Here is a 22,656-nt window from a genome sequence, read left to right as displayed (position 1 = left end):
GGTGTATTTCTAATACATTATATATTTACACTACGTTCCCTAAATAAAAAGGTAAAAGGTACTACCCCATTCTGTCCGTATTTTCCGCTATTTTTGTATAAAATAAACAAACCATATTTCATGATAGATAATGTCACTCAATAACATGCGGCGTATATGTAAATCAATCAAGTAGACGCTTAATATCAATATTTTTCTTATACAGGTACATATGTTAGTACGTAGACGTTATTTCCATACAGCTTATTGTTTACATGTGTCAAAAGCTAACATAACGCGTCATAAGTCTACGTACAATGCCGCAATGGTTTTTTTTTAATATAATTGAAGTCGTATATAATCTAATTGCATATACATGTACAGCACTATAGATATTACGTTATCATCTCAACCTATGATACTCATACATTAGCAATCCAGGGGACTAAGATGACATGCCTAATTTAACAACACTTTTTGTGAAGTCACACTCTAACCGAAACAGCTCGAAAAGCAAGCTGCTTGGAGATCTTGTAATAAACCACACTTATAAGTCATACCCTAACCGAAACAGTAAGGAAACGGAAAGTCACCTACTTGGAGATGAAACTGAGGTTATTCACACAAATATATTTATAATCAACCTCTGGTTAGTGGAATTTATAAAATCTTAATTTTGGGGGTATATTTGGCCCCAATTTAGGGGAAATTAATTTAGTCAGCAAAGAAACGGAAAGCAATGCTGCTGGAAGTTGAAATAGGCGAATCTGAGGTTATTCACGTAGACGACTTCTTACATTCAACCTCTGGTAATTGGAATTATTAAAGTCTCAATTTTTGGAAGTATTTTAACCCCAATTTAGAGGAAACCGATAAATCATGGCAAAGCAGTCTACAATTTAAACGCACGCACTAAATTAAGAGACAGTGTTGAAGGAATTGTGATCGCCGTTAAATCAGATCGGCGAGGCAGGTACGTAGTTATGTAGCTCCAATTCTGTTACAGACGAGGTAATCTAGGAACAGAGGTAAAATTGGTATATTCAGCTAGAAGAGCAAAAACGTAAATATGGTATTAGAAAAACAATATATACAGAATGTCAAAATATAAAAAACAAAAATATATAAAAAATGAAACTATCAAAAAGGTTACCTTCGGCAACACCGTTTGATGAAATCTCATACATTAGTTCCATTAGTTCTATTCTCTTCTTGATTGATGGTAAAAATGTACTCGCCGAAGGCCTAAAATTTATTTTATTCGTAAATAAATATGTCAGCATCCCTGTCTAAGACACATTAGGGCGGACCCCACCCTTATATCGCCCCTATAAATTGCCATATCGTGTGTAGGCTAAATTACAATATTTTTTGGCGAGGCGGAGACGTTAACAATTTTATATCATAAACCAAAGTTTATTTAGAGGCGTGGTTTAGATAATTTTTGTTATATAATACAACTGTATAATATTCACATATCACTATAGTACGTAATTATAGTGGTATTATCGTACTAATATTATATGTAGATGCGAGTATGGAGAGACGGATGTTAGTTACTCTTTCACACAAAAGCTATTGAAAGGATTTTAATGAAACATTTCAGTAATATATTATTGAAATGTTTCATTAAAATGCGTTCGCATTTACATTTTCTTATATTATATCAGAATAAAATATAGTATGTAAATTAATTTTATGTAATTGGGCGACATATAATTATAAATGTCAAGTAAACGTGATGCAGACGGAGTTGCCCGGGTCACCTAATACATAATATATTTACATAGAAAATACCCAGTAATCATACTCATAAAACATATAATAGTACTTATTTAATTACAGATTCCTCATAACATTCATTAATATGTACGTAAATATTTCATCACATCGTAAAACAGATTCTTTAATGGCAAAGGCATTTGTAAATATACTAAAATATATTTATGGAATACCAATATCTGAATATCATTTGCAGGAAATGCCTCGCCTATTTTTAACTCTTGATGACGTAAGCAGTCAATAAGCATCCTTCACATGGGTATCAAGAGGTACACTTATACTGGAGAAGTCATTTAGGATATTTAAATTAATTATAATAATAATTTATTGTCAGACAACATACTCCATTTTGTTAGTAACAATTTAACAACATAATTTATCCTACGTTAGTAATAAAAAGCTAATGATTAATGAATGCTTCATAGATTCATATAAACATAGTATTGTATTATGAATTAAAACTGATTATTAGGCTTTAATAAGCCCAGATTATTAGATGTTAATAAACTAAAAGTTGTACATATTTCGACAGATAAAAGATAAGTCAAGATAATAAGACACCTTAATTGACAGATAAAAGAAAAGACGATTTTATAACTAAAATATTCACGAGATTAACCTGACCCTGAGCCTTCTTGTGATAATCCTAGAACCATTTTTATGGAATGATGCACCCGTCTGCGCTAACGGTATACGCTGGCGAGGCACTAGTGAATGATGATAGATGAGTATGAGCTTATGATGAGTATGAGATCAGGTCAGTTGGCTCGTCGTGGCATATTCTCTAGGAATTTATCACGATGGTTTTCAAGGGAACCGCGGGCGTAAACTATTAACGCAGGCGGGAGCAGCATTCCACTATGATCCAATAAAAAACAATGCCCTTCCCCCTATTGGAAGCATTTTCGTGAAAACGAAAAATCTGCCTTAGCTGAGGATTTAGGGAACAACAAGGACTTGTGCTCACCAAGGCAATAAGCCTTAGTCAGTATTTTATCTGTTAATACCTTTTGTTCATCAAATGCATTTTAATCTTTTTTTCCTCTGCGTTGATCTATTTGTGAGGCCTTTTTGTTTTTTATCTAGTTGGATGGCAATAGCTTTGTCGAAAGGTAGTAGATAATTAAATAAACTTAGCTAAACAAGTTATAATACATATAGTTATCAGAGCGATGAACACGCTTGAAATAATGTTTTGCGTTAGACTAACCTCCTTTTTAAAAATTTTACTAGCTGTGCACCCGACGTCTCTAATAATTGAGTAGTTATTAAAACATCCATTCATACTCACAAACTTTATAATAGCAAAACACAACATTTTAAACGTTATAATAGCTACCCGCTATATTAGCTGACCCGCGCAACTTCGTCTGCATCATACATACTTGACATTTATTATTATATGTCGTCCCATTTACATATTATCTATTTAAATTATAGGCTATGTGTTATTCTGATGTATAAGCTATATTACTGAAAAGTTTCATCAAAATCCGTACAATAGTCTTTGTGTGAAAGAGTAACAAACATCTATCCATCCTAACTCACTTTCGTGGTTGTAATATTTGTAAGAAGTACGATAGTAGGATAGTTAGATACGATAAAATATAAAAAACTATTACTAAGTACTTAGTTTTTTTTTTATCGAAGTAAAAATTACTTATACGTATCTAATCAAATGTACATAAACGGAATATTAACCATGATAATATTATTTAACGGCTTCCTATATTTCAACGCTATTACAAACATCAAGCGAAATTGTATCGTAATCGACCAAAAATACAATACGCTCTTTGTTTGCAGTTGGTCAAATATAAAAATCAGGAAGACAATATTCAATCTTGTTATAATTAGGTAAATATATGGAAAAATACTACACAACAAATCTCCCACGGTCACAAAGTAATGTAACTCAAAAATCACCGTTTAATTAAAACAAATTCCGATCAATAAAATCTTCACGACTATGAATTTAATTCACTTCTCGTACAATATCATAGCGCTTTAACGTTATTTCATCTATGTTAAAATATTGAGTTATTGACTAAAACCCCATTCAACCCCCATCATATTTTCTATTACATACCAATTCTTTTAAGCAGTAAATTAAAAAAAAAATACATATATAATTAAAGATATTACTACATTTAGAATTATGATGAAAATGTCGCGTAACTTGACGTATTTGTAGTCGAAAAAATACGTAAAATTAAAAACCTTTATTTTTGAAGTCGACTACAATAATCTATTGTATTCAAACACTAATGCTGTTTTAATCTCCCTTAGAAAATCTAAAACCTGTAATTTTGCGACTATGGGCTATAACCCTGTAACAACTGCAAACAATAATAGCACATAAAACCATAAGGTAAAGAGTACTATATTCCTTGTATAGAACAGAATTACACTCTGTATCGACCGCATAATTATAAAGTGAATTTTTATTATAGAAATTTTGCACCGTATCTATCTCTACAACGTATTGTATATAAACGATAAGAGTTTAATATTCGATCCAATATATTTTATAATGTAATACCCTCTTTAGTACAACAGATAACCTCTGTCTTTAATTAACATCAATACGCGCGATTGTTACGCGTACCATACTAAGAACTTACCGTTTTAACTTCACTATTACTGGATTTCGCCGTGGACATCGCCTTTATCATTCTGCTGGAGTTATCCAGGAGACACTTTTGGATACTCATATCTCCTTTTTTAAAACACAACACACTAATAATAATTCACATAATTGGCACATGCACTAACACGTCACTACCACACACGTTTACAACCCATTCGGCTTCTACACGTGGTAAAATTACATTTTACTTGATTATTTAATTATAAATACGGGACTGGTTAAGTTATATCCATTGATTTCACGTAAGAAAGTTTAGACGTTGGCTGTTGTACAGTAACGGGAGCACGTACGATACTGGCCAATGACAGACCTCGACTGCGTATACTCTTGCTGTTAGATTGGACCGATATGAAGACAGCTGCGGACGAGCGCCCCCTGCGTTCCGTTTTCAAACAAAGAACAAGGAGCCAGGTTCAACTGCAGCCACACCTGTGGCTCTAACTGAAGAAGGACATATAGCCATTCAATCTGGAAAGGGTATGTAAAAATCAATTCAACTTCAGTATACGTTCCTCTTCTTTATTTAATATCTTTGGACGTGGAGATAGATACTATTTCGAGAACGGATTTAGATAGGCTACATTTTAGCTAAAAAAAAGCAGACGAAGTCACATATAAGAGCTAGTATTGTATAAAATATTATAAAAAATTACTTGTAAGATCTTATCATTATTATTTATTTAAATAGGAATTAAGATATATTTTTTTCAGTAAGGTAAGGCAAGATAATTTTAGATTAGATAAATATTATCTTGCCTTACCTTACTTAAAAAAATATAATTGCTAGAACCAGAGATCGTATTTCTAATAGTACATGCTATATAGAACAAAACTACTCATTCACTTATCTGCAGATTATAAAGTTCGGCCTATGTGAACCTCAAACTGAGCACGCTTATCAGCGTTTCCGTAAATATCAATATTGAATAAATAAATTTTACGAACCTAACCTCTATAATTTATTTAGTTTCGTCGAACGGGTCAAATTCAATGCCGTCCGTAATTCTTTTCCTTTGTAATAACAGTATATAATTTTAGAGTAAAATAATTAATTTCATAATTTATTTTCTAATATTTGTGAATGACGTTTAATAAAAATTAAATTACCATTTTAAAATTTAGACAATGTTTACAGAATAAATGTAGATAGAATATTATTTATTTTTATTTCATATTATTTTTATATAAATAAAAAATTAACGTGGTATAATTGATTCAATACATTATTAATATCAATAAATATTTAATATCTACTAGAATTCTATTATTTTAAAAATCGAAATGTCCATAGTGGAAATAATAACTTGGAAATAATAATATTTAAACTTACACCTCTTCGGTTTTAGACTTTTTAATGGATGAGTTTTTATCACTTCCGGTTTCCCGTGAGACACAAGATGGCGGCCTGTGAACAGTGACTCGTACAAAAACTCGTAAAAAAGCATTATATGACCAGCCCGCGAAAGAAACGGACTAGTTGTGCATGTTTGTCTAATAGAGTATGTTTTTTTCGAACTATTCTAATGTTTTTGTATGTAGCTGGTATTTATAGGTTTACCGGACTTTTTTTGCATACATTGCATGGTTTTAGTGGATGATAATGGTGGCTCACGGTTTACGCTGGCGACAAATTTACTAGGAATTTCCATGATGTTTTCCATGGGGAACCGAATTGAACTCAACCTGACTTCATTGCTAGCAGTAGAATTAACAATCCTCTTCCTGCCAATATATGCATAGTAGGCATACTTATTAACATACCTATCTGCATTATATCTACCCTAATACTAATATTAATAATAAACTCAGGACAATTCACACAGCGCTATATAGACCCAAGTTAAGCTAGCTAAAGCTTGTGTCATATAGATATTTTGTTTTCGTAAATACATATATATATATATATATTATACATAAAAAAACATCCAGAAAACAAACAATCATACTCATGAATACAAAAGTTTGTGCCGTGCGAGGAATCGAAGTGGCGACCATCGGAAGTAAGGCAGTATGCTAAACCACTAGACCACCGAGGCTGTGTAATATAATTATATTAAACATAATACTTGTTATTATTATAATTCAAAGTAAAAGATAATGTAATAGACAAGCAATTTACTTAACCGATTGGAGAAAAGTTTTCGTTTCAAAGGAATAATCCCTTTGAAATTCTCTGCACTGACAATGTCCGTCCATCAAACCTAACTTTAAAGTTTGCCTGTCAAAATTAAAATATATTTAAAAGCATATTTTAGAATTATGTTAAACTCAATCAGATATTAGCAAAGAAAAAAACAAAGAAAACACATTTATTGACAACCATTATTGATATAAATATACATTTTCACATTTGACATAGGTTCATTTTACATGTATATATGTGTGCACACATATATACATAGAGGGATCAGGAGAACTCTTACGTTAAAATACCACTTTTTTTTGACACTAAACTATTTTCGACATACAATAAAAAGTTAGGGAATTCCTCAATCAAAAATTAAAGAGAGTACAACACTAGTGTATAATTCAGATCACGAACGCCACAACTAAGAGTTGCGAAATGTATTTAAGTGTATCCAATCTGTGGGAGATATCACTTCGATCCAGATGTTCTTTATTGAACAACTCTCGTACCTAATAATACGCAGCTAATCGGGATCTGTTGGGGATATTATTGGTTTGTTGTATGAAATAATCGCCAGATGCCACCTGAACAAGTTGTGATTGATCTTTCATCGTTTGGAGATATAATATATCAGTTGAGTACATATTACCCATCGGCCAATATTTTGTTAGAGGGAAAGGGGATTGTTAGCAATGTACCATGTCAGATCAATGTCTACGCGGTTCCCCCGAGAGGCAACGTTGTTAATTCCTAATAATCATGATGGACTACCTGATCTGCCCTTCAGCTCTTCTAATCATCCTTCACTGATATCCCACTAGCGTATACCGTTAGCGCAGGTCGCTACAACATGCCGTTCTCAGCCATTAAAAAACACTTTCATTTATATTTTACTAGCTACTCGTCCCGACTTCGCCCGGGTGTATATGTATTATACATATAAATCTTCCTCTTGAATCACTCTATCTATTAAAAAAACCGCTTCATAATCCGTTGCATAGTTTTAAAGATTTAAGCATACATAGGGACAGACAGCGACAGATATATTGTTTTATACTATGTAATGATAATGATAACATAGACGACAAACGATTGCGTTTCACCTGATAGTAAGTGATTACCGACGTCCATGAGCACCCGCAACACTAGGAGAATTGCAAGTGTGTTGCCTGTCTTTTAAGAAGGATCTTACTCCATTACTCCAAATAACATGCTGAAATGTCATTCTACAATATGGTTATAGCAAAAAGTTTCTGAAAAAATGCACCGTAGAGGTCGGCTATTCATCCCATCAGTATGATATTTTTATATTCCTGGTGAATCACGATGGATAAACCTGTCATCCTTCACTGGTGCTAGCGTATGCTGTTAGCGAGTACACCATACCATTATCAATCTTGAAAAAAAAATATTGCTATATAACATATTATATGTATCTACTTTTTTAAAGAATACCTAATTCAAATTTTTTTATCGATTTTAATTATTTTTACACCTTGGTCCTATTTTGAGCTTCCTTAGCTCTGAAAGGAAGCTCTATAGGGAAGCCGTATATGGTACTATAACCCCTGTCGTAAAGTAGTGCAAAAATATTTTAAAAATTGTTTTATTATGTGTTGACGTCCTCAGTGGTTTAGCAAACCGCCTTGTCTCGATGGTCGCGGGTTTGATTCCACGCACGATGCAAACATTTGTATTCATAAGTATTTGTTCTAAACTAAATAAGTAGCCTATACACACTTTGACATCATTACATAGAATAAAACAAAGTCGCTGTCGCTGTCTGTCCGTCCCTATGTAGGCTTAAATCTTTAAAATTACGCAACGGATTTAGAAGCGGTTTTTTTAATAGATAGAGTGATTCTAGAGGAACGTTTATATATATATATATATATATATATACACCGTTATGAAGCGAACATTCAAAGGTTATGTGTTCTATTGATAACTTTGTATAACAATGCTGTAGCTTACATTCCTCTACACAATTAATTGTAAATTACTATAAATAGATAATTGTTTACCCACAAACGCTAGTTGTTACAGAAAATAATACATTTGTAGTGTATTTAAGGAAAATTTTGTAGTTATTGCACCATAAACAAGTACAATATTAAGTGAACAAATTTTTAATTAATAATAATAATATAATAATCTCAGGACAATTCATACAACGCCATCTAGACCAAGTTAAGCTAGCTAAAGCTTGTGTTATGGGTACTAGATAACTGATACATATACATAGATATTATTTTTAAAATACATACATATTATACATAGAAAACACCTAGACCGATACAAACAATCATACTCATGAATATAAATGCGTGTGCCGTGCGAGGATTCGAACCCGCGACCATCGGTCGTAAAACGGTGTGCTAGACCGCTAGACCACCGAGGTCGTCAAATCGAAATAAATGAATTGGTATAAGCATTAATCGAATTAACTATTATAGGTACTCCCTCAGATATAAAGTCGTTTAAATAATGACCAAACAGATAAACGGCATTAGATATAAACTAAATTTTATAGGCACCTTCACTACTCTAATCCCAGATAGGAGAGTCAGATTGTTTTTTTTAGTTGAATCATCCACTAGTTCTAACAGTAAACGCTGGCTTTCAACAATGGAAGATGATGGAATAAGATAAGTTAGGACTATTAGCTCATAATTACGATTTCGCATATAATATACATTCTTATCATTCGGTGCTGTCTTGACAGAACAGTCGTGGTCATTATGTCGTGGGGTATGAGGCTGATGTCATCCGCCGTACGACAGATCGTCATTTGTCTCTACTGGCTGCTATTCTGGTACACTCCTGGAGTGTGTGTGTGGAGTGGAGTGCTCGGCCATTGCAGGGGTGATCGTCCACAGAGTCTAGTACCCTCAACTCTACCCTGTATAACAAGCTGCTCTATGGATGCGTCGTTTCTTCGTGAGACATGTCCGAAGAAGGTAAGAATGTGAGATTGTGTTACTGCTGATGTATAATATACATAATTGGCATAAAATATAACTATAGTGTATATCTTAGATAGGAGGCATAGCAGTAGGAAGGGGGTTATTAGTAACGTGGATTAATAACCCCATTATTAAAAATGTACCATGTTAGGTTGACCTAATGGCGGTGCTCCCTGGAAACTATAGTGACAAATTCCTATTTGCTAAGATGGACTAAAGAATCTGACTTCATGCTCATTTTATCGTCCTCTACAGGTGTGCTGCCAGCGTAATCATCCATAAGAAAATTATAACTGGCAGGTTTTTTGATATATACGTGCGACGTTAAATATTTTAAATTTAGGACAGAGCGTACTTTTTAAATTTAGAATATTCACGCTTCGCTTAACAAAATTTACATGAACATAATGTCTAGTAGTGAAAAGCAAGATGTTAGTTCTACATGTACGTGACGTATACCTTTTAGAATATAATATATGTAAGGGTTTATGTATACAGTGAACGTAATGGCGGGTAACCTAATTAACATAGTGGAGATAACACGTGCCTAAGCGACGTTGGTTTATCCTCGCCACCTATAAACAAAAGGCAACGTTATTTAGCAGGAATTATCCTCTCATCTCAATTGTGCTCCTGATTTTGTTCGCCTTTATCTGATTTCTTTACTTCAAACAAAAGGCATTGAACCTGATTCTTGCCACAGATATTTCGTACATGAAATATTTGTCGTTTTACGCAATCTTTCTTATTTCACTCACACACAACATACATCTTAATGCAATACTACATTAATACATTATACTACATTTTTAATTCTACTCTATAGATTTAATTTTAAAGTCTATTTCCAAATAATATGCACCATTGTATTAAGCGTGCGATATGTTTGTTGAGATACTTAGCAAATTTTGTTTATGTTTTTTTTAAATCAACTTTTTATTATTTCTTATAATTTTTAGATTAACCAGTGGTAGTTCCCACTGCTGTTATATTGACACCTCGCAGATCCTGGAATTCACAGTTCATGATTCCTAGTGAATTAGTCACGTTGAGCTTACTGTCTTAACTTCATTCTCGTATCATTTTGGACTGATCCCCAATAGGCTGATACCGCTAGCGCAGTACCTTAACGGTCAAGAAGCACAAGGAATTGTCCAATGAAGTGTGATCTATAATATCGTAGCTGGATAAACCCTTATTACAAAGTAAATAAAGGTCAAAATCTAAAATGCGTTGATAAAAATATAAACGAACTCACCCGAGCAAGTAATAACTGAGGGCTTCTTGCCTTTGATATATTATAAATCTATATAGAAACAAAGTAGAGTCCACAACTAGGAGGTCCCCGGTGTAGGTTGTTTCAATCCGTCGTCATTATTATGGCTTAGTGAAGCGAAAAGTGCAGGAAAGCTCACATGGTGAAATAAATTAGTTTTGTGAGTTATTTTTAACCGTCGATAAAAAACTTTACCACATCACTAATTTAACGTACCTATGTCTATGCCTTTTCGTCTCCCAAGCAGAGGGGCCGATTTTGATGTCGATTTTTTGTTTGAAAGCGAGAAAGATGGTTTTTGGCTATAATTTAGTGAGATGTGTTTGTGTGATGACTTTTTCTAATTGACGAAAGGATTTCACTACTTTTGTGTTGTTAGGTTACTTCAAAAAGTTTCTAAATTTTTTGTAGATCTGTTTCTATATACTGTAATTTAGATTGTTATATATTTTTTTATTAATTCTGGTGTATTAGCTTTATTTATTTATTTATTTAAACTTTAACACATATACAGAATATAAATGTACATATGGCGAACTTTACACCTAAGGGCGTTCTCTACCAGTCAACGATAAGGCAAAATGAGAAATTAGTGAGCTATATTTTAAAGATATATTTTAAAATATTCCCACGTGGGAATAAAGTGAAGCTATCATTTCATTCTTTTTATTTAAATGAATGCAATAACTCCAAAAAAATAGAAATAATTAATATGTGTTTTAAGAAGTTTTCCTAAATAAATTTATATCTATATCATATATATAACTCAAAGATGACTGACATAGTGATCGCACAGCCCAAATCACTGGACGGATCGGGCTGAAATTTGGCATGCAGGTAGATGTTATGACGTAGGCATCCGTTAAGAAAGGATTTTGATTAATTCTACCAAGGGGATAAAATAGAGGATGTAAGTTTGTATGAAACTTTGTCAATTTTAAACCGATGGGGCTGAGACTGCATGCATAAATCTAACTATGTCGTAGGCATCCCCTAAGAAAGGATTTTGATAAATTCCACCCCTAAGGGGATAAATTAACGCCAGCGAAGCCGCGGGCAAAAGCTAGTTCTAAATATATAACAATAAATTTTGTTTGTTAATGTAGTTTATTATTATGAATATGATGTTTATGATCGTATGAAATCATCATAACTGTCTAAGAACTTAAATAGTAATGTAGACTTAAATATAACAAACAAATATTGCGTCCATTTTAATGCTTAGATTCGCCTATACTTATATACCTAATCACAATGTAAGTTTGGAATTCTTGAAATTTGTCACTAGATAAAGAATTAGAGTGTTTACATATTTGCCAACATATGTACCTATATGTACATATAATACATGTAAGTACGGAAATACCAAAGTTGTTTTGACGTCCACGCTAATATGGGGTCTATACTAAAATGCGACGTCTATACTAAATAAGGTGCAGGACATTGTCGCCTACATATGGACCAAAAGTAACCTGACATTGAGGGTGACGCAGCTGGAATCGAGTCATAACGTTTCGAGGCGTTTGTGGCCCGAGAGCCCACCAACTTGCTGACCACATTTATGAAGGAGGACTACTGGCCGAAGGGTGTGGTGTATCGGCGCTTCTTCTTCTTTAGGTGCAATCTCTTATCGGAGATTGGCGACCATTGTGGCGATCTTTACTTTGTTCGTGGCGGTCCTGAAAAGGGACCTGGTGATCAACTCAAACCACCTGATGTTTTTTAACCAGGAAGTACGACGTCTGCCTGGTCTTCGGCTACCCTGGACGTATCGGCTGTACCGTGGCAGATTGCCGTCCTCAGTGCCGCTCACGGCACTGGGCAATCTGCCACGGTAGCGCCGTATACAGACAATTTAACTTATTTTTTCTATAAATTTTAATATCAACAATTTCTACATATTAGTATTATAATAATAATTCATTTATATGTTAGTAATAATACGTGTGTAAGGTATTTATAATATGGGCCATTAGTAGCCTAAATTAAATAAATCATTAAAAAATAAAAACATGAATATCATAAATACAAATGTGTATCTATATGTCTGTTACCTTTGGTTAAAAGTAGGTATAGCATTATTACCCATCATAGAATAAATGTTTTGTACATTTTTATATAGAACATGTCTGTTTTGTATCTCAGTAATTTTTCTAATATCAAGGTATCAACCATAATAATATTAATATTTATTTTACTACTTAATTCTTTATTTACGACTAAACGCCTGAAACACAAAATTTTAATATAAGCTGTTTTTTATCTCAAATAATACTCTGGAAGGAAGAGAGCGGGGTAGTAGGTATAATAGTTTATGCAGATGTAGACGTGCTATGTCTTTTTAAAATCAAGGATTTTCTTATATTTTTTTTATATCTATATTTAACTTAGGGTTTAATCATCAGACGTATCAACCTCATCATATCTAATCTAACATCTAACATACGTTATATGTTAGAGACAACAATCAAAATTTAAACATAAGCTATATAAATTTAGATTATTTTACAAAATGTGATCTATTTTGTAAAATAATATAAAGCCTTAATTAATAAAATGACGACCTCGGTGATCTAGCTGTTTAGCACTACTTCGGCTTACTTCCGATGGTCGCGTGTGCGATTCCTTACACGGTTCAAATATACATTTGTATTCATGAGCATAATTGTTTGTATCGGTCCGGTTTTTACCTGTGTGTACTAAGTATGTATTTACATCAGTTGTCTAGACCCATAACAAAGGCTCTGTTTAGGTTGGAACTAGATGGCGCTGTGTGAGTTGTCGTTGTTGTTGACATACAATTATTATTACTTTAATATATATATCCATTAAGTAGATAGATTTCCTTATCTATATATACATCTTATATCATTTTAGTAGATTCCGGATGATAACACCTAATACAATAAAGTAACTGACTTTTGTTAACATTTAAGACAAGCGGCGGCGTGGTAGGACGGGACATTGGGGTCCCTAAAGCATGGTTGAGAGCAGTGATGGCTGGCTCATCCGTTATACTCGTAAACAGGTGCTGCTTGTACGGACTGGTCTCTGATAACTATGCTATTTATTTTGTTGCACAAGTAGCTATTATATATATTTTTATATTTTTGTCAGACAAGCATATAAACAACATAATTTCATAAGCAGGGACATGTAGTATACTCCGAATATCCACATACCTTGCAATTTTTACTGGCTAAAGTTTTTTTTTATCATCGTCCAAGCAGCCTTATCATTATGTCCTTGGAATATAAAATGTTGACATACCAAATATGTCTAGATTATCTCTTTAAATGACATCGTAGTTAAACATCGTCATCCATAAGGTGTAATAAAAAAAATCCCATAATTCCGTCTGTATGGTATCATCATCAGAGTACAATGGTTACCACTCAGATTTACGCAAAAGGATCACGGGTTCCAATCTGACCGTCACATAATTTGTAAAACCTGTTTATGATTCAAAGTAGTTTTTCAACTCATTAGTGATTAGCTGTCCACGATTTCGTCAGTAGAAATTGACAGTTGTGGAATTCAACATTTATTATTAATATATTAAATTTCTAAAATTAAAGTAGAGTTTAAAAGTTTTGTAGATTTAGTAAATAATTTTATGGGAGTTACTTGTCTTTTTATAGAATAAATACTGTTATTGGGACGTAAGAGTATTTCTTTATTTTATTAAAATGAATTAATTAACTTAACTAGGTTCCACTTTCTCATCCATTTCAGACGGTAAGTAGCTTGAGTTTTGCCTTAATTTCAGTTTAAAATAATTTCTGCGAAATTACAGTATATTGAGGCGTGGCATCTTCGTCCTTTGGAGTTGGAATGCATGAGTGATCACATAATAACGTGGTATTTTGTACCATTACAATTTACCACCAGACCATCAGCTTTTTTGTGATCCAATATCGTAAAAAATCATCTACCGACGACAGTATCCGATCCCAGGCCGACGACACTATTCGGTATCCTATCCCTAGGATCGATCTGCTAGTTGAGGTCGCGCTCTGAACGTGCTAATTTATTGGGTCAATCGATTCAGTGTTAAGTTGGGCACACCCAATATTGTTATATTCGACCAATTACTGATCTTTTAATACCTATATGTTAATTTATCAAAATCAGACAGGTTATCTGACCGATTGGTTGACAGAGTGGCTATGATATTTAACTAATATTTACCCTCGCTATAAGTTAAGCAGACATAAGCATCAAAACATCCATAAAAAAATATCTATAACAAAAAAATCGGGTCTCTGGGCATTTTGTGTGTGCATAAAAGCACTTAATTACCATGATCATACATCAATCAGCAAACATTAACTACACAGCTCCAGTTTTGTTATTCCATATTTATGTAGTACTAGCGCCACCTACGGCTCCTCTTCATTTTTAACTGTATATTTGCTTATAAGATTGCAGTATAAAAAACTCGTGCGGACGTAATATTTAGTTTAAGAATTAAAACATAGATGGCGCTATTCTTATATTTTTTTCACAACAACATCACACTGTTGCTCTAATTTTCGATCATTTTACAATTCTAATGTGTGATCTAAAGATTCCATGTTTACTTACATGTTTATTATGAAAGAACAAGACACGTTTATCTGCTTTTGTCATAAAATGAAGATTACATTGCGAATAATTCTGTTATCATGGTCATCTTCGATCTCAAGGTCGGAATCAGGATAATTTGTCAGTTTGGCGTTGTTACTGAAACGCGAATATCGTCTATAACTTTGGGTATGTTATATTATCTTGACTACTATCATATAATATAAATGTTATCATAGTTTATCACATCTCTGCTGTATTCTAGCTACTGTCTAGGTCGATTGCTTATCAGATATTTTTATATTCAATATGAATTTATAAAATAATATCTATTATTTATGGTGCCGGTTTGATTCTTAGTTGCGGTTTTATATTAGGTACGTTGTAGATATTACTGCTCTTTTTTAATTTATTTGCATGTTGTCAGAGAAATATTGTTGGTAACTATTTAAATGGCAAAACTTATGGGCTTGTAAATTTTAAAATTAATTATTTTTATATACTTTATTATTTATTTATTTCAATATTTTTATATATAAGATGGTCATTAAGTCAAGAGTCATAATTTGTTAAGACAATAATAAAATGAAAATTAAATAGGTTTAATTATTTATCTACGAGTAGATAGGTATACTAATATTATAAAGATGTAAAGTCTATGAGTCTGTATTTTCGGAGTAGGTACTGGTGGCCCGATTTTAAAGATTCTTTTCGTGTTAGTTAACCTAATTAATGATGAATACTATAGAATATCACACTACGACTATTAAAAGTAGAGCTGTAAAAAATTATAGTAAAAATATTGCAAACACGGATCAAAGATGACCCAGACGAAGTTGTGTGGATCAGCTAGTATAATATATACTTGTATGTGTATTTACTAAATTAAAATTAGGTTTTTTGGAGGTAACACAAATTATTGTGTGTTTGTGATTTAAAGATCTTTAGAAAAAGAGTGATGCCACATTATATTAATATTTCATCACCTCGCAACAGAATGTTATTATAATTTTCATATATATTTTTTTTATTTGACTGGAATGGCAACCTGGCTTATGAGCAAGTTGATGTAAAGTCATAAGCGTCACAAACTACGATGCCATTCGATCCAGCCCGCTTCCAATTCAAACGAATCAAAATTACAACAGCCTAAGCCGAGTTTCAAAACCCTTAGCCATGCCCTCAGACTAAAGTTGTATCCGGGTTATCCGGCAGACAAGAGTTGGCCTTCAGCCGCTCCCTAATTCCTTCCACGGGTTTGGAATGCCATCTGCACTCCTGTTGTTTGAAGAAGCTGTAAAGGCCAACTACAGCCAGCGTTAGAGTAATCCCAAAAAAAAACCTTTGTACCATTCACATGCACTTTGAGGTCTGTCATACCTCTTGTAGTTTCGCTACAATACCTCATAATTGGAACCAGAAACAACTTACAAAACAATCCTTTTACTAAAATAGCTTAAAAGCCTTGTATTAAAATACGTGAGACATATATAAGATATAACTACAGAAAAAGAAGTATATCTTTAGATCAGGACTACGTATAAAGTCTACAAATACTTGTAGTAAAGTATCTATCCAAAATTAATACGTAAAGCAAAGCCGTCCACGCAATTTTCATAAAAAGCTTTAGACATTTTTACGAAAATTGAGGCGTATGAAATTTCGACCATTATATGTAGTTTATATACAGAATACAGTAGATTTTTTTTTATTATGAATAAAAATACAATTAATCAATAAAAAACGTTACACACTCTTTCGTTTATTGTTAAAGTTTGTGGTCCAATTGAGAATAGATTTATGTTGTTTGTCTTTAATATTGTTATTTTATAGTTTCACTGAATATTGCATTAATTATGGTCGAATTTCGACCATTGGGCGACCATTAATAAGAAGTAATAGACGACATTGACTCGCTTTTACTATCTAAGTTATATTTACTTAGATAGTAAAAGTAGATATAACTTAGTAAAAGCGATGTGCAAATGCAAATAATTTACTAATGTTTTATAATTTTAGCCATTAGATTAAATAAACGGGTGTTCTATAATATAATAATAATCATACTAATATTATTAACGAGAAAATTTTGTTACTTTTTCACACAATAACTACTGAACCGATTATTATGAAACTTTACAGTAATATAGTATCATTATAACACAAATATTATGCGGGTGAAAGCACGGGTACAGGTAGTATAATATAACTCTTTATTGTGCACAGAAATATATTTACCCACACAAAAAGAACTTTATATAAATATGCTATACAGAGTCGGCCTTATCGCTTAAAGCAATCTATTATTTATCTCTCTAGTATATTAATAGAACAATATCTCAATGTAACACACGCGTTAAACGATACTCTTTCTTACACATGGTGTCTTCTCTGGTACATTAATAGAACAATACCTCAATGTAATTAATACACGCGTTAAACAAGACTTACTGTAAACAATTGAACCGAGTAAATAGTCATTTTCTGATTGTTACTGCCAGTAGTTTGACCCCATCGTGTCAGTACGCGCGTGTATCACATATTGGTAGAGTATGTTCTGGAAACATGTATTAAAGTGAGTTTTAATCATTATGTGTTTGTTTCAGAATAAAACAAATACGGCAAAGTGCTTGTCCAACTTCTATACCGAGGTTTTCAAATCTTCCGCACAGATAATAAGTAAATACCTTACGTTGTATAATTTATTTAAGTAACCTATACTCAAACAGAGTATCTCGGAGACTAAATTGACAACTGTAAATGTCAAAAATTGAAATAATGTTACCAGCTATAACCGGTAGTGTTGCGCCTGAGGTACAGATTTGTTAAATCGTATTTTTTTAATTTACGATTTATTCTTAGTTTCCACAACATTTTTAAAATTCACGTGTTTCCATTATTGTATTTGAATTAAACAATCGTACGTCGTATATCCACAAAAATATATTTTTTGTGTTGTTACGGTAATTACGGTTACGGTTTTTAGGGTATTAAATTACAAACTAACTATTTTTCTTCCTTACAATTATATTATAAAAAGGCACTTAGTCTTATTGCTTTAGTGAAATATATGTCAATTAAAAAAACTTTGTACAACAACTCTATATTCATTAATACCTACTTATTCATTTTGTAATAATGAGTTTTAAATAAACATCCAGACAATAATTCTTAGTAACCTATAAAAATCGATAATACATGTTAATTTGCGATAGCGTCATAACACTATTTAAGAATCGCATAAAGCTGCCAACATGGTTATTGTCAAATTTGTCTCTATGATAAAAAAAACAAACAATAATTAGTTTGTTTTGATAACAAATATGTTATAGCTATTACATATAAACACTAAACAGCATACCTATTGTTTACCATGTGGTTAGCTAGAATTTTATTGGTTCAGACCATATATGATAGTAGTTAGACCGAGCAATCTTTGTTTTGAAGATGTTTTCCATAATTCCACATAAACTAAACGTCATATCCTGTATTGCTTATGCGCGTTTTTATCGACTGTAATTTTTTTAGATTTGTAACTTAACTCTCGTGGAGATATGGCGGGGTGTATAATATCATTACATACTATAAAACAAAGTCGCTGTCGCTGTCTGTTCCTATGTATGCTTAAATCTTTAAAACTACGCTACGGATTTTGAAGCGGTTTTTTAATAGATAGAGTGATTGAAAAAGTGAGAGAAAGGTTTTGCTTTAAAATAAAAAATAAAAATTTAGGGGTGGACTACCCCTAACATTTAGAGGGATGAAAAATAGATGTTGGCTGATGCTCAGACCTACTCAATACGTTCACAAAATTTCATGAGAATCGGTCAAGCCGTTTTGGTTGGCCGTGGTTTGGTTTTAGGGTGAGATTAGGCAGTAAAATACAGTGTAAAGGTCATGACATCTTAATCGGCAGAATAGTGTGTCTGTTGTAGAGTTATATATATAATGTATATATTTTCTCTACAAAAACATTAATTAATTAATAAACTATACAAAACGAAATATTTTTGAAGATATACAATTAAAAATCATTACCTTCCGTGCTGCTTCAGATTAGGCAATGAAATTACCGGATAAGAGGCATGTCACCTTAGTCTTTTAACTTTTACTTTATTGCCATATTCTTACAATTTCAGATATAGTAAAATGAGTAAAATTACACCAGACCCAGCTAAAGCGGCTCTCCGTGACGAAATAGCGGCAAAAATCGCTACTCTTACCACAGAGGAGAAGAAACGACAGTCTGAGATAGTTTACAAGAAGGTAAACCTCATTATTCTACTATATTATCTACACTAGTATTAGATATACGCAAATTATGCGTAATAGTAAGTATCTTGATTATCTATATCTTTATATATAATAAAACTAAAATCGGAGCGACGCAAAAAAATATCTCAATTGGTAGAGGTTAAATAAAGTTGTGATAAATATTATTGCCCAAAAGGGACAGTAATTTAATTTGAAAAATTTTTTAATATGTTGTATTGTAGGTTTCATATTTATATACAGGTATTTATATCAGTTATCTAGTACCCATCACACAAGCTCTCCTTACCGTGGGACTAGATGGCGCTGTGTTAATTGTCCAGGGTTATTTATTTGTTTATTTTAATTGGTTATTTTAATTTCAGCTGATTAACCATCCATTCTACAAGTCAGCAAACAGGATATCACTGTTCATGAGCACTGATCAGGAGATCAACACAGCACCAATAATAGATAATATTAGATCTCGCGGCGCAGCTGCGTTCGTTCCACAATATGCTGGAGGACGGATGAGGATGCTGCGGATGGAGTTAGGTGATGAGGAGGTGATGCCGCAGACCAGGCACGGGATCCAGCAACATTCAAAGGAGCAGGTTCGAGACGATGCGTTGGAGTCAGGTAGAATTGTAAACATTGTCTATTTTTTAATTAATTAAAGTAGAAATTAAGCTTAACAAATGTGCCAATATATCCAATAGGAATAATTCTATTCTAATAGCAAATTTTCTATGTAATGTCTAATTATTATAAAAAAATAATTGAAATATCAGATAAATAGATAACTTATTAACTAAATAGATAACTTAATTATGTGATTATATACAATTCAATTATTTTCTTATAATTATACATAAAGTGCACTACCATGTATTTGATACACATAGGCATGATCTTGACAATAGAACCTTAATAATGTTCAAACTTTAATGTAAATTAATTATGGTCGAATTTTGACCACTGGGCAACCACTAGTTTAAAAATACGAAATTTTATCTAAATTATTACATCTACTTTTGTTAATAATATAACTAATAGGATCCAGACTTACGATGATCATTATTATGAAGAAACTGACTTGATATATATTTATGTATATGTTTTCAGGTGGTTTGGACCTAATAATAGCCCCAGGCGTCGCTTTCACGCGTTCAGGAGACCGACTCGGGCACGGCGGCGGTTATTATGATAAATTTATTACTGGATTACGTGCTGACCCAGCAACTGCACCTAAGGTACCTACTGTAAATTTTTATTTTATATCCGGCCTTAGTGATCGCGGGTTCGATGCCTCGCACGGTACAAACATTTATATTCAGTAATATGATTGTTTCTGTCAATCTTTTCTATGCATATTATGTAAGTGTTTACAAAAAAAAATATTTCAAATTAAAAAAATAGTATTCCAATCAGTTGTCTAGTGCCCATAACACAAGATTTGATTAACTTAGGACTAGATGACGTTGTGTGAATTATCCAGGATTGTTGTTATTTATACATTGACAATCAGCACCGATTAGGAGTAAACGCATTTATTTTTTCAGAAATTCTTGAATGCATGTTTTTTTTATTACAAAATGTGTGCACATTTGACCGCAATCACGCTTGATTATACGCTAGCTCAAATAGTAGGCACTATGTAAGCTAGCGTATAATGTTTTAAGCTTGACTTTAATCTTGAAAGACCCATCATTTTAAGAGACGCGAAACATAGATGTATACACCTTTCCCAATATAAGGAAAGATAGTGCAAAATCTGTTGATAACGAGAAGTATATACGTCAACAGCCATTCTTTATTATGTTTCAGGTGGTGGCAGTGGCCTTTGATTGTCAGGTAGTGCCCGAACTACCCGTGGCCGATCATGATCAGAAGGTGGATGATGTTGTTTTCGCTGACTAATTTCTTATTACCTGCCTTTATACAACACATCATTTCACATGCCATCGGGAGCGTAGAGCCAGCGCGCGCAATCGTAAAAGATTGCAATTTACTATTTTTTATGTTCACTCTTTTATATGTCACAGTCATTTCTCTTTCCTTTTATTCCAAAGAAGTAGTTTTCCAACAAAAAGTTTAAGATTTATAAATTATCAAAAACTCTGTAATTAAGTCAGATATCCACTATTTTGCAATGACAATTGATTATTACAAAAAGACGCTGAAACACTGACGATTCAAGAACACGAGAATATGCGAACTGACATGTTTTGTCTTATTCATTCCTGTATGAAAGCAGATTTGCGCGTGAAGGAGCGTATGTGTAAAGGCAGCTATTAGGTAAATTAAAGTATATTGTAATAATTATATTACATCAAGTATGACGTTACTCGAATTGATAGAGCCATAATTTTAAAAGAAATGTTGTTATAAACTGAAAATAGTGATCGATTAATTGTTACCTGTGTTACATTGTAAACATATTTTTTTAAGTAGGTATTAATGAAATACATTATATTTTCTTAATCCTGAAGTGTTTTATTTTATACTGGTAAAAACAGTGAGGCAGTTATACCCACCAAAATAATATGCTATTTATATAATTAACTATGTTTTTAAACGTCCTATCAAAGAAGCGCCTTTTTATTACTGCAACGCATACATATGCTATAGATATGCTTTTAATGATTTGTCCATAATTTCATTTCATGAACTGCATTTATTTCATGCGTAGACAGCAACCAACAATATATGTAATACGAACACTCACTGACCTGCTGTCCGACCAGTACTTTCCAGTTGTATAGAATTCAATGTAAATTAACACGCAGATAGAGAACGTGAATATGCTGTGTAATGTGTAAGTTGGACTCTATTATATTACAAATGCAGAGCCGAAACTACTAGAGTAGCCATACAAGCTCCTACCAGAAGCAGGGTAGCCTCCTAAAAAGTGGAGATGCTACCAGTCGCCGAAGTCAAGCTTTTAAAATACAGAACTATACGTATACACTAAATATTATCAGAGCACAAGTTATTTGCAGCATTTAAATATTTTTTAAGAAATACGAAGAAGAGAACAGATCCAAAAACACTTTTC

General features: G+C 32.7%; 1 protein-coding gene across 3 annotated transcripts; it reads left to right on the top strand.

The window, feature by feature from the left end:
- The first annotated feature begins 4,840 nt into the window (after positions 1-4,840).
- LOC131851459 (5-formyltetrahydrofolate cyclo-ligase) lies at positions 4,841-21,520 on the top strand. 3 transcript variants are annotated; one of them, XM_059201963.1, is made up of 6 exons: positions 4,841-4,888; positions 17,954-18,026; positions 19,487-19,613; positions 19,985-20,237; positions 20,724-20,851; positions 21,426-21,520. In XM_059201963.1, exons 3-6 carry the CDS (start codon positions 19,497-19,499, stop codon positions 21,516-21,518), a joined length of 591 nt encoding a protein of 196 aa, XP_059057946.1. In that variant the 5' UTR covers positions 4,841-4,888; positions 17,954-18,026; positions 19,487-19,496; the 3' UTR covers positions 21,519-21,520. The 3 variants fall into 3 exon arrangements, with proteins under 3 accessions (XP_059057946.1, XP_059057945.1, XP_059057944.1); XM_059201962.1 differs by lacking the exon at positions 4,841-4,888 and adding an exon at positions 15,345-15,536; XM_059201961.1 differs by lacking the exons at positions 4,841-4,888; positions 17,954-18,026 and adding an exon at positions 17,672-17,922.
- Positions 21,521-22,656: the final 1,136 nt, after the last annotated feature.

The sequence above is a fragment of the Achroia grisella genome, unplaced genomic scaffold (genome assembly GCF_030625045.1).
Source record: "Achroia grisella isolate CSIRO2021 unplaced genomic scaffold, CSIRO_AGI_Agris_v1 utg783, whole genome shotgun sequence".
NCBI classification, from domain to species: domain Eukaryota; kingdom Metazoa; phylum Arthropoda; class Insecta; order Lepidoptera; family Pyralidae; genus Achroia; species Achroia grisella.
This window is presented reverse-complemented; position numbering and strand designations above follow the sequence as displayed.